This window comes from Cheilinus undulatus, linkage group 14 (assembly GCF_018320785.1).
Source record: "Cheilinus undulatus linkage group 14, ASM1832078v1, whole genome shotgun sequence".
NCBI lineage: Eukaryota > Metazoa > Chordata > Actinopteri > Labriformes > Labridae > Cheilinus > Cheilinus undulatus.
The window spans coordinates 19,667,099-19,680,365 of NC_054878.1; the positions used below are offsets into that span (position 1 = coordinate 19,667,099).

Genomic DNA, 13,267 nt, shown 5'->3' on the forward strand with positions numbered 1-13,267 from the left:
AAAGTACTATAATGTTTAAAACTGTTTATAGCTGCCATTTTTGATCTTCCAGATTTTAGAATTACTTAAAGGTCACATATTATGCAAAATACACTTTTTCAGGCTTTTCCAACAAAAGTATGCACCCCTGGCCTGTCCACAATCCCCTCAAGAATCAGAAAAATCCATCCCCCCTCCACCTCTTTCTCCACAAGCTGTTCTCAGATTTTTCCCTCATGATGTCATGTGGTGAGTTAGCACCACCCCCAGGTTCTGTTGGCCCTCCCAACTTGGAAGACAGTTCTGCCCCCCTCTCCTGATCCTTCTCTCTGCTACCAGCTTAGAGAAGAATCAGGAGAGCCACACCCATTAAACCACATCCATTTCCTGAGAGGGGTATGTTTAGGGGTAAAGTCAGACAGCTCAGTAAAATTTTAAAGCCACAGACACGGAAACAGCTTGTTCTGAGCAGGGCTGAAACAGAGGGGTTGTAGATATGCAAAAATCCAAAACTGTTTTTTCAGCAACAACGTTCACAGGTATGTTTTGGGGACCTCTGAGACCAACATAAATTTGTCTTAAAGGGGTCAAATATCTGACCTTTAAGATTTGAAAATTGTCTTATGTTCGGTCAGCCTTGAAACAGTACCTCATGGAGGTTTAGCTTTGCAGAAAGTCAATCAAAACACACATAATTACCCTTTGCTTATCTTATAAACCCTGATATGAAACTGTAATATTTCAAAAAGCTAAGGCAGACAGTCTGCAAAGGTATGAGGCCATGCTTAAATTTTATGTTTTAATATTCCTTCATGTTTGTTCACAAACACACACAAGCACTGAAAGAAAATGGGCATCTGACCAACATCAATAAAGGACCACACTCTGTGAGAGCTCCTCATGTCCAAACAAGGAGGGTAAAAAGCAGCAAACAACCTGTTTCCTCCCACAGCGAGCTAACAGCAGTTGAACCTTTGCACCCTGCAGGTGAGTCAGGAGGCAGACCAGGTTTGTTTAAACCAGGGTCACTGAATTTGTTCCAGAAACAAGCAGATCTGAGCAATCCACAGCCAGTGGTCATGCTGTTAAAATAGCCACGTGTCACAGGGATGATGGCAGCTCATGACGAATCAGAGTCAAAAACAAAGAGGAGAGATGGAGATGAGAAAATCTGCATGCTAAAGATGACTCAAACTCCTTTGGGAAGAAAAAGAGCTTGTTCAATTGTGTTTATTAAACAGGCTCATTTTTTAATCAACTGAGCACTTAATTGATTTGCTTAATTCATTAACTGCAGTGATTCCTGAGATTGACAGAAACGCAGGGCGTTGCCAGAGTTTCAGGTGTGAGCGGGATGCTAATTGAGCGACTCATCAAGGAAGGATTTATCTCCCTCACTAAAAGAGAGAGGTGACTTTCAACCCTAATACTTTGTGATCATCAATCAGGCTGCGACAGAGCTTCTGTCGTGTGCCGCCACTAAGAAGTATCAACAGAGACTTTTCTCGCCTCTTTAAAGGACAACCAAGTTGTTAGAACCCCATGTTTATAGTAATTATAATACAGTGAGAGAGCAAAGCGGGTATCAGCTTCGTGGCCAAGACTGGCTTTAAATGTCAGGACTCCATCTGTAATAACTCCACATGCTATTAAAATTTTATCTCTGAGATAGTCCCAGAGGTAGTGCCAGTCTGAAGTCAGACAACATTTCAGAGCCGCCGCTGTTAGAATGTCAATAATTACACAATAATCCAGGAAGACACGCCCACAGCAGACGGACTAATCAGAGGATTAATAAGCTAGTTCCTGTTATAAGTTTATGGCGTGTTTTACACTCTTGCTTGTAACTCTTTCCAGCTGTTCCTGTGTCATGTGGGTTTTTAATTGTGACTGTATCCAAAGGGGAAGTCTGTCCTCGTTTCCTGGCCATGCTCATAAATAAACATAAATCTCTGAGATTAGAAAATACGGAGCCTATTTAATGAGTGTTTCATGATAGTAAATGCAACTTCAGCTCTTCCAAACAGGAGATATCAACCTTGCTGTTGAAATCTGTTGAAAGAATAGACGCTGGTATTATTCTCTTTAATATAGACTTGTCACAGGCTGAGGCTAAACTCAGATTTGGTATCCAGAACCTGGAACAGCCAAGGAGCTCCTGAACTTTGAGGTTAGATTGCTCTCCAACCTCTTCCCTCGCTCAGATCCTGGCAGACTTGCAGCATAATCTCCCCTAAATGCTTTTTATTAAGTCATCTCATTGCAGCTTGGCTTCTCTCTTTCTTTAGAAAGTATAAAAACAGGGTTTATTTTCCACAAAAACAAGCTGCAGGCATACGCAGCGAGTCAGAGACACAGGACACTTTCGTGCACAGTTACTACAGTGCCTATAAAGCATGATGCTGCCATCACCATGCTTCACAGTGGGGATGGTGTGTTTTGATGACGTAAGTGGGGACCGCCAAACATAGGATCTTGTCTGATGGCCAAAAAACACTGTTTTGGTCTTATCAGACCAAAGAACTTTCTTCCACTTGACCATGGAGTCTCCACATACCTTCTGGTGAACTCTAGTCCAGATTTAATCTGAGTTTTCTTTAGGTTTGATTGGTGAAGAACCTGTGCAACAGTTGTTATATGCAGAGTCTCTCTCATCTCAGCTGCTGAAGCTTGTAACTTTTGTACCCATCTCCTGACTTTTAATTTTCATAACCTTTTCTCTGAGTTGCTTGGGGTGTCCTTTTGTCTTCAGGGTGTAATGGTATCCATGAATACCGATTAACCAGTGACTGGACCTGCCAGACACAGGTGTCTTTCTACTACAACTACATGAGACACAGTCACTGCACTCAGAGTGCCTTCACTCTAAAGGGGATGAATATCTATGCAGTCACTTCTTTTACTTAAATATTTTATCTAATTGGCATCACTCTGGAGAGATTCGGTTTCACTGTGACATTAAAGAGTTTGGTTTTATTTTTTTTCCGTAATAAAAGCCAAATTATATTAACCATGATTCATTTATAAATACAATAAAATGGTAAAACATCCAAGGAGGTGAAAACTTTTTATAGGCACTGTATATGGTGCTTCTCGGTGCTTCTCGGTGACAATGCTGTCTTGATTTGTGGCATAAAATAGACAGAAATAACTCCACACATTGCACCCCCAGCCCAGTCACATCTTGGTAAAGCAGCAGGAGTTTTAACAGACAGAGGCAAAATTCAATATATTATGCCCAATGACAGGAAGAGCTCTTTGACAATGCAACACTTTCATATTATTTCATACCCACCCATATGACTGGAACAATGAAAGCTTAAAAAGCAATCACATCTGAGCCTTTAGGAAACCTTTCATTCCTTCTGATCACACAGGAGTCAGCCATTTCCTCGCTTATTTCCTCAGTCGGAGATTTTTTCCTCCACTTTAGAGGTTCTGTGTTAATGCATCGGCATCGCCCTGGCACTCCAAAAGAAGAGACTGCACTACTTAAAAGATAATGAGGAAACAAACTTGGCAGGTGCATTTGATCCCACTGTTTTATAGCACCGGGATTATCAAAGGATTATCTAACAATAATTATGCACCCAAGGTCGACGCGCTGCTTTCATGTTTGCCTTGTGAGTGGCAGCGAGGTGTGTGTGCTGATGGGGAAACAAGACTGTTCGAAGAGCTAAAGGTGCAGGAATATGCCAGGTGATGTTGGAGCAATAAAGGGGAAGAAAACGCTTGCCATCAACCCAATCACAAGTTCTAGAAAGTCTGCTGTCAGCACCAAACACAGTGGGGAATATCCAAAGTGAGAGCAGTCATCTGCAATCAGAAAACCTGCAGGAATACCTCATGTGAAAGATCTGGAAATCATCATTCATCCTATTAAAGGACAAATCATTCAAACCTCTCATGAAGGACCATGACCAACTTTGCAAGGTCATTAAAGAGCATTTCCACACATTTCTGCACTTAAAATGAAGAGAACACATAAAGAAGGGAGGAGTTCTGGCATTTATCATCATAACAGAGCCTGCAGATAGTGAGTAGTACAAAACATATTGTTAACCGTTCTAAATGTGCCACGTAGCAATCTTCAAAAATCAGGCTCTCTTTTGTTTCCACTGATGACTTCTTTCTTCCAAAATCTGACAGGAGGCTGGATGACTGATGTTAAAATCTAAAACAATAGACAGAAGAACTGACGTTTGACAGCAGATTTGTCCTTTCATTATTCTTTTTAAGATAAGAACTAATTTTAAGCACCTACGTCTTGCCATTTTTAATACAATAGATGAACAATAGAGCTGTGGAGTATCTAAAAGACACAGCAGACATCTGCTGTAAATACAATTTGTCATCATGCTATGATTGAAACTACGATGATGCAGCTCATTAGACACAGTGGACTGGTATGTTGTGTTATTAACATGCTGTAAACATGTATGCAAATGTTAGTCGGACCAATGGTGGAAGCAGCCAATTAGATGAGAGGACGATGGATGTTTAGTCTCTGATTAGTTGGACTGATGGAGTCGGCTTTGGTTTACAGGAGTCCAAATCTCTGCAAAGCAGTTGTGTTTGTGCTCTAATTTAGATTCTAAATGCTAAACTACACTTACAAAACAGTGGTTCTTGAACATTTGACAGTCTTGGGCAGATTAATCAGAGAGGGAGCACAATGAAAAAAAAAGGTATACAAGCTTCAGACTCTTGTGAAGAAGGCCAGCCACTTGAAGAGCTGGTTCGCCTACATCAAGCACACTGAAATCTTTAGATAGTTTCTGTGTCTGCACACACTGAGTCTTGAAACTTTCAGTTTTTAAGGTCTTAAGACTTAATCTTCAACTTCAGCACAATGCCAGTAAAGAGTTTTGTTTGTGCAACTTACAAATACAAAAACAAAGTCTTCCAAAGAAATCTGCCAATGCCAATTATGTTGCTGCTGCTATTTATTTCAAACTTTCTATTATATTTTCCCCTGAAACTTTTTCAGAAGGCGACAAAACGGCAGAACTAACACAAACATGACACACCAAACTTAATTCTACTTCCATTGTGCTGGGATGCAGGATTGTCAGAACCAATTGTGAGCAAACCTTTGAGAGACTGAGTAAAACGTATCTTTATACTACTCACAAAATCGGAAAATGTGTGTTTTTTCATGGATCTAGGTGAAAAGGGAGGAATATATGTTTTTTGTTGCTTAAAACATGGTCAAAGTACTGTTCAAATTGTTAACACTGAAGGCCTTTGCACACCAAGGATAATGGAAATAAATGGCTCACAAAACAAGTTAGATGTGCCTTTTAATTCACATCAAACCTAAAACACACCAGACTGACTTGTTTCAGATATCAATGGCATGGATTTATATATTTCACATCCATCTGGACAACAGCCCATAGATGGTGATTGGGGAGGGCAGAACATTTTAGAAAAAGTTCACAGGGGGTAACTGGATAAAGTTCCTGTCTGTCACATTCTTAATGGGCTAATCTGAGCAACCAAATATATGGAGTTAATCAGTTCAGTCCCAGGGAATAAACTACCAAGGAGGTCAGCAGGCACTTGTTATCCAACTCATGCTGGAGCTGGTTGGGAGAGGAGCAAAAAAACCTCTTTCACACCAAGAAAAGCTTTTAGTGTAGTTTGTTGTTACCACGCCCTAAACCACACCCTAACTACTGCCTCGTTCTCTTTAAATGATGCTGATTGGTCTGGTAATTCTCTGGTGGGAATGAGTGTTTCAGCAAGAAGTTTTGCAAGATGGATCTGCCTGATGACAAGACATTAAATTTGGCCAATCCAGCAGCTTTTCAAGGTTAATTCAAATCAGGAGTGATGCAATTTTCTAAATATGTAAATCCTAAAATTAAAAAAGCCTATTGGGCTATGAAGTGTGCAGTTTTACTTGCATAATTCACTGGAGAAGATAGATACGGTAGAATAAAAGATAAGCCAAAACTCTTGTCTCTTTTCATCCAACGTCTAGCAGTTACATTCATGAAATAACAACATTGCAAACATTACAGACTATGGAAAATCTCATAAATAAAACAGAAGAAAAGGTCAGAGGTCAAATCCAGGGTTTAATTATATATAGATCAATTTAAGAAGTAGCTATGCACATGATAGCCTGCTTTATCTTCGCCATCTTTAACTAAAGCGCACATAGCTACACTAGCTACATAGTTAACGTTTCTATATAAGCCAATGTAGCTACTCTAGCTTTTGACAAAACCAATGTGAGCTTTAGCAAATGTAGCTAAAGCTGACATAGCTATATTAACTACAACATAACGTAGCTAATAGTTAACATAGCTTTGTAAGCTTTAGCTACATAGCTTATGTAAATAAAGAAGGGACGTTATCTTTAGCTATGTAGCTTGCGTAGGTATTGTAGCTTTATTAGCTTAAGACTTAGCTATGTTAGCTGCGTTACAAGTGTTTTCATGAAGGGCAAGCTTTTTCCTGTAAACAGACTTTTTGTAGACTGTCTTGTAAAATATACACAGCAACTGCCCTCTACAGGTTGAAACTGTCTACTGCAACTGGATGTTTTTTTTTTTTTTTTTTTTTTTTTTTATTTGTACTGGCTGAAGTGGCATATGTGGTGCCATCATCACCAAAGAGCTCAACAGTTACTGCCTGCTTTTTCCAAGACCATTAACATCACTTGTGTACCCAACACCAAAATTCAAGGTTCCACCAATCAGAAACATTACTGACATTCTAGGGTTGTGGATAATATAGTTCATTTCTCAGAGATTGTCAATGAACCACGTTTTTTCTTAAAATAAGGCCTATAATTTACTGAACATGCTTATGTCTTTATGATCATATGCGTATCTTCTTTTCCCATGTTTGCCATTTCTTGTTGGAAAACAAAAGTTTAATTCATAGGTGGTGGTGGGATGCGAAACTAAAGGCAGGATCAACCAATCAGAGATGTTGCTGTGAAACTATAGGACTGAACTTAGCATTGGCTGGAACAAATGATGATATAAAAAGGGGAAAAAAAATCACACAGTGTTATGGAGAGGGAGCGTTTTTTTTCTCCTCTGTTGTATTTGACTCAAAAATCTCTCCCCATTGGCCTAAATATGCATTCTGATTAATCAGATGTGTGCTCATCAGAAGGAAAAGTCAACCCCTGGTCTGGACTTCGTAAAATCACGTTGATCATCTTGGAGCTTGCATTTACTGTCTTAAGGTTAAAGAAAATAATAGGTGCAAATTAAATGCACCAAAAAAATCGTCTGGTGTGCAAAGGACTTTACATTTTGTGGCCTAAATTTTACATCTGCTAAAGTTGTTCAAACATTTTCAACTTTAATGTTAACAAATACGTACGTGTCTTCCCTCCTGAGTCAAGCTGAACCTTACTGTCAGTTCTAAATGTTTCTAGACAGGCTTGCTCTACTTTCATCCACAGTACTTATCATATAATTTTACAATTTATGATGATGAATAGCTTGAACCCCTATTTATACTGCAACCTATATATCCGTTATGATTAGACTTCAATCTAAAGATTCTCATGGGACTGAAAAAAACCCAGACATGCTGTCGTTAAAAATGGCCCTCACCAAGAGTTCAAGAACCACTGCCACATTTTCTTTGCTTTTTCAACAGGCATGGTTAATTTCCTTTTTAAAGCACAATCATTTGACTAAAACAGGATTAAGGTGTCTATGTTTATGTCTGCGTTCTTGTTGAATATGCGAGGGGGGTGTTGAGATGCGACTCTGACACAAAGGGGTGTGAGGCTCACCAGTTGTGGACGAGATGTTCACGTCGATGCTGATCTCAGGGATGCCTCCGCCCTTCAGCGCTGCCACACAGGTGTACGTGCCAAAGTCGGTGAACTTGAGGTCAATGATGTCCAGGTTGGTGGTCCCGGGGGAGATGTCAGGGTCTGTCTGAGTGATGACCATCCGCTCGGAGCTCCTCAGGGCACGACCGTTCTTCAGCCAGCTGAATGTCAGCTCCTCTGGTGGGGTCGCCTCCACCTAAGACATTCAGCATTTTGTTGTCAGTGTTGCATGAAGGGAAACTTTTAACTTCATTGTTATCATAGGTGGATATAAATCTCTGCGTCTGTTTGGTTTTACCTGACAAGAAATCTTGACTTCACGGCCAATCTGGATGTTGTCGTCATTGTGGTACGGGTCTGGAGTGATCCAGAACCGGCCCTTTTTCAAAGCTGTAAAGAAGAAGTACATTTGATTAGGAATACAATTTCATTGGTACCGCTGACAGAGGAGAAAAGTCAGAGTAAAGTTGCTCTTGCTGTCAAAAGTAAAACCTAACCTTGTGCCGAAACGCGTAAGCTTGTGTGATGAGAGCCAAATAAACTAGTGAAATATTACTGTTTTGTCCACCATAACTTGGATTTCGAGATGTGCTGCATTTTTTAAACTATTGAACAACTTTTGAGCTTGGGCTTAGCCTCCACTGACAGTCTACATGGATGAGGAGCGCAGCTTTCCCCTTCAACCGAAAATGGAAAACTGTTCTGTGGTTGGTGGAATCAAAATTTTATTTTTTATATAAATAGGAGAGGGACAATCCAGTGTGTTATCAGTGCACAGTTCAAAAGCCTACATCTCTGATGCTATAGAGTTGCATTAGTGCCTTTGTCGTGAGCAGCTTAAACATCTGGAAAGACACTGTCAATGCTGGGTAGTAGAGGTTTTAGGGCAACATGTGCTCCCTTCCAGATACCTCTTTCAGGAAAGACCTTGCATATTTCAGCAAGACAATGCAAAACCATACCACATACCACATCCATCACAACAGCATGGCTTCACAGTAGAAGAGTCCAGGTGCAGTCCAGACCTTTCACCAACAGAAAATATTTCATAGAACAAAAAATCCAGCAAAGAAGACCCAAGAGTGTTGAGCAGCTAGAATCCTACATGAGAGAAAAGTAGGACAATGTTCTTCTACCAAAACTCCAGCAGATTGTCTTCCTACTTCCCAGAATTTTAAAGACTGTTGCTAAAAGACAAAGGGGTGGTACACAATGGTAAACTTGGCCCTAATATGTTTTATGAAACGGTAAAATATAGATTATGAGATTTGCAAATCATTGCATTCTATTTTCAGTTAGTTTCAACACAGTGCCCCACCTTTTTCGGAATTGTGGCTTTAGTTCGTTAACTGTATCACCTTCACGCATTTTCCAAATGCACAGAGAGACCTGACTGTATCATAGCTACAGATGAAAATATTTCTTTAGTGTAGAATTAAGTATCAGTTTAGCAGCAGAGCTGTGAAATCCACCTGAACCTTCAGAGTAAAAGCGTTTCTGACAGCTGTAACTGTTCTTCTGCAACAGGAAGTGAAGCTGAGCTTTTGATGCAGCTAAAGGGTCAAACAGAGAACGTAACACACAAAGAAGAATCGTATGTTTGTTTTGAAGACTAGAGCTTTGAACCCACATTAAAATTGATAGCTACGGAGTGAAGAATCCATCAACCAAGTTCACACACACATACACACTGGCACAAACTTACATGCAAACACACACTGTGAAATTGGAGAGATACCTAACAAAATATCCACCATTGCTAATCCAATTTGGTTTGCAAACTCCATTTTCAAAGCCGAGCTTCTGTGCACAGAAAAAAGAAGATGATTTCATTATAATGCATGCTGTATCGGTTCCAAACCCCGCGCCTCTACTGTTCAATTCATCTCCTCAGCGAAAAAATAAAAAAAGCTGACGGCACCATGGAAATCTTTTCATCTAGCAATTCCCAAGTGACATTATCATATTCAGTTTGGTAAAGGGAAAACGAAAACAAAACCTGCGTGTCAGATTTAAACACAGGAAATTGAATGTGCAAAACACTGTGATGCCTGCCGAGCTTTCATGACTTTGAGGTGAGCGACGGGTGACATGCGCCTCCTTGACATGATCTTCCTGCTTCGGGTTTGAAATCAGCGTCGGCGGGCGGCGAATCCTATTTAAGACGCGTGTCAGATACAAATATTACAATCATGTCAACAGTCACAAACCGGCACAAACACTGCAGAGCATACTCAAACACTTCTGTGTTGTTTTTTTTTTTGCAAACCACTGCCGATCACACATGTATGAAATTCAATAATTCTAGCATGAAAACTGCCAATTAACCATAAAACAGTTTGCAGTGTGTATCTGTGACCTTTAGAGGTGTGGAAATAATACAAATCATTACATACAAGCCATGTTTTTTTTTGTTTTTTTTTTTACAATTTAGTTCCATCTCTGCCACAGCATATATCTACTACATACACCCTAAGATTCAATTTCCTTTAGGCTTTAAGCTTTAATGAGACAATATAGAGTCCATCCAGCAAGCATATCTATAGGAAACAGACATTTCAATCAATCATACATGTCACAGAGAGCAAGGAACAGATTTGTACTTCTATCTTGACAGTTTGAAAAGGCTTTTGTGTTCCAGAGACATGCTCAGCAGAATTGGAAACTGCTTCTTAAGAAAGTATTATCTCACACCCAACCACACACACGCAGACGTATTCCCATTCAAAGTCATTGTCCTGTCACAGGTGACAGCGGATAAACATTTGGATTAACTGCTTTCCTCTTCTTACATTCCTCCAGCTCAAGTGTGCTCTTCTATCAACTTAAGAAACTCTGAAATAACCTGCCTTTTATAACTCTTCAGGACAGCTTTACCTCTCAGGTTTCATCCTGTTAATGAAGTTTTCTTCAGACAAACAAGAGTCGCTCTCTTCAGCTTGTTTTTACTTGTTTTTCTGCTTTAAATGTTTTGCTCAGCCAGGCAAGGACAAATAAATAGTTTAACTCTCTTGGAAAAAGTGAAGACTATATATGTATAAATAATTCTCCACTGCCCTTATAGTTCTTCATAGACAAAAGTTACTGTATACAAGTCTTGTAGAGTTGGTCATGTCTTTATTACAGAATCCCCTATGATATGGTAAGGATCACAATTTGCATGAATTTCAGCACTCTCACAAATTTACTTGTTATTTCCTTCACCTTAGTTATATTAGCCTTATCTTGCTCTCTATCCCTGCTTTCTCCTCCACCATCCTCCCCACCTTTCTCCCTGTCCCAGCTTTCTTCTCCTCCATAATATAGCTCATCTGGCTCTCTATCCCTGCTTTCTTCTCCTCCATTATCCTCATCTTGCTCTCCGTCCCTGGTTTCTTCTCCTGCATCCTCCTCATCTTGCTCTATGCCCCTGCCTCTCCTCCTCCATCATCCTCCTCATCTTGCTCCCTGTCCCAGCTTTCTTCTCTTCTTTCCTCCTCATCTTGCTCTCTGCCCCTGCTTCTCCTCCTCCATCATCCTCCTCATCTGGCTCTCTGTCTCTGCTTTCTTCTCCTGCATTCTCCTCATCTTGCTCTATGTCCCTGCTTTCTTCTCCTGCATCCTCCTCATCTTGATCTCTGTCCCTGCTTTCTTTCCTCCATAATGCTCATTTTTCTCTCTGTCCCTGCTTGTTCTCCATCATCACCATCATCATCATCCTATGATTCACAATTAGTGCACTAACATTTTTTAATCGTGATTAATTGCATGCTTTATTCTTGCCCCCTGCCATGAAGATTGTTCAGCCAAAAATATAAATAGTAATAATTATAGTAATTGAACTAATTCAATATGCACATTTTCATAAAGATGCATAATATTACCAGCATGGTATCATAATCATCAGATATTTGCTTGGAAAGTGGTACTGGAAGGTGTGAACATTTCTTCTCATATTTATAGCTGACATACGGGCTGTATATTGGCAGCATATATCATATATCCACCTTGAATACTTGTAAGATATCCAAGTGTACCATAGATGGCTGCCTATGCCAATATTTTCAAAGTGCTTCCAGACATCACCTTTCCTGAAGAAGGCTGATGTCCTGCATTTTTTACTCTTTTGACAACAAGTTCATTGAGATCTGTCCAGCTCCCAGAAAGCAGTTGTTGCTGCTGTAACCTGGCTAGTAAAGCCAGTGAAATTATATCTCTATCTGCGCACTTCTTATTATTTTCTTACTCTTTATTATTTCTTTAATTTAGAGTTTATTTGGCTAGACAAACCCAGAGAGTTTGGTTACATATGTAACACTAGATGAACTACTGTAGTCAAAAACAATAAAAACTGGTGATTAAAACTTTGGCTCCTCAAGTCTACAAGTTAAAAGAACAACTCAACACAGGTGTTCATATTGTAATAATAGCAAAATGAAGTGTGCACTGATCTCATTCCACATGGAATGTAACTAAATCTGAACAGAGTATGACAAAATAATTAAAAAGGAAAAAGTATTCTCAATGTACGAGCACTTTTCTGATTAAAAAGTTTGAAAGTGATTACTGAAATAAGGGAACAACAGATTAAAGTCCACTCTGACCTGAGTGCCTGTGCTCCACTTTTTAATATCTATGATAATATGAGCACACCAAGGAGACTTGCTGTATTATCACACTCATCAGATGTTTCAGCTGCAAGCATCAGAGCCAACACCATTTTAAAAAACAAAATCATCAGAGTGCAAGAATATCTGCAAAACCTCTCTCTCACTTCATGTTGTGAAAACATCTTATTCAGGATATTTTTGCAGGAAATTCTAGGAAGAAAAGTGGGTTTACGCCAAAAAGTAAGTTCTGCAAGGTGAAAAAGTTACATTTTGATTCCAAAATCAATGGCTTCCCTCTCTTGCACACAGATTTAAATTTAGATTCCACAGTTTCAAACTGGTAGTCACATAGGGAGAAGAAATGTCTGATTTAATCATGATGGTCACTTTTCTACTTTCCCACACTTCTTGTGGTGACTCAGCCATCCCTTGTTTCTCTCAGAGCTGCAGTCCCACGTCACAATCGCCAGCGCCTGCATGTGTGCACTCATGCATATTTCACAATCGGTCCCCTCTCTCCCTGCCTCCTCTACATTCAGATGTCCTTTTCCTGCCTTTTTTTTCCAACCCATAAATATTGAATAGGGAGTAGGCATTCCTGTAAATCGACTACATTCATGTACGAGAGAGATAAGTGGGCATTCCTTCACCTGGTTGTAGTGGATTTTGCAGGACAGCTGCGGTAACTCAAGTGGTGCTTGCTCCCTTATGCATGGGAGAATATCTGAAAACTGGATTAAAAAGGGTTTGTGTGGAGTGAAGGAGGTGAGAAATGCAGAGTTGGGAGACTTTATCGGGTATTGTAACACTGTCACTCTTACTGCCACATTTTGTGAGAAGCAATTCTTTGCAAAAGTCACATAAATCTTTAAAGAGGGCTCCACCA

General features: G+C 39.8%; 1 protein-coding gene across 1 annotated transcript in view; it reads right to left on the reverse strand.

Annotated features, from left to right (window-relative positions):
• LOC121521302 (MAM domain-containing glycosylphosphatidylinositol anchor protein 2-like) overlaps positions 1–13,267 on the reverse strand; it is a 326,586-nt gene that overhangs the window by 125,933 nt on the left and 187,386 nt on the right. The window contains exons 7-8 of the mRNA XM_041805191.1: positions 8,091–8,182; positions 7,751–7,988 (exon numbers count right to left, since the gene is read on the reverse strand). Coding sequence (XP_041661125.1) covers positions 7,751–7,988; positions 8,091–8,182 — 330 coding nt within the window. The remainder of the gene's footprint in view (positions 1–7,750; positions 7,989–8,090; positions 8,183–13,267) is intronic.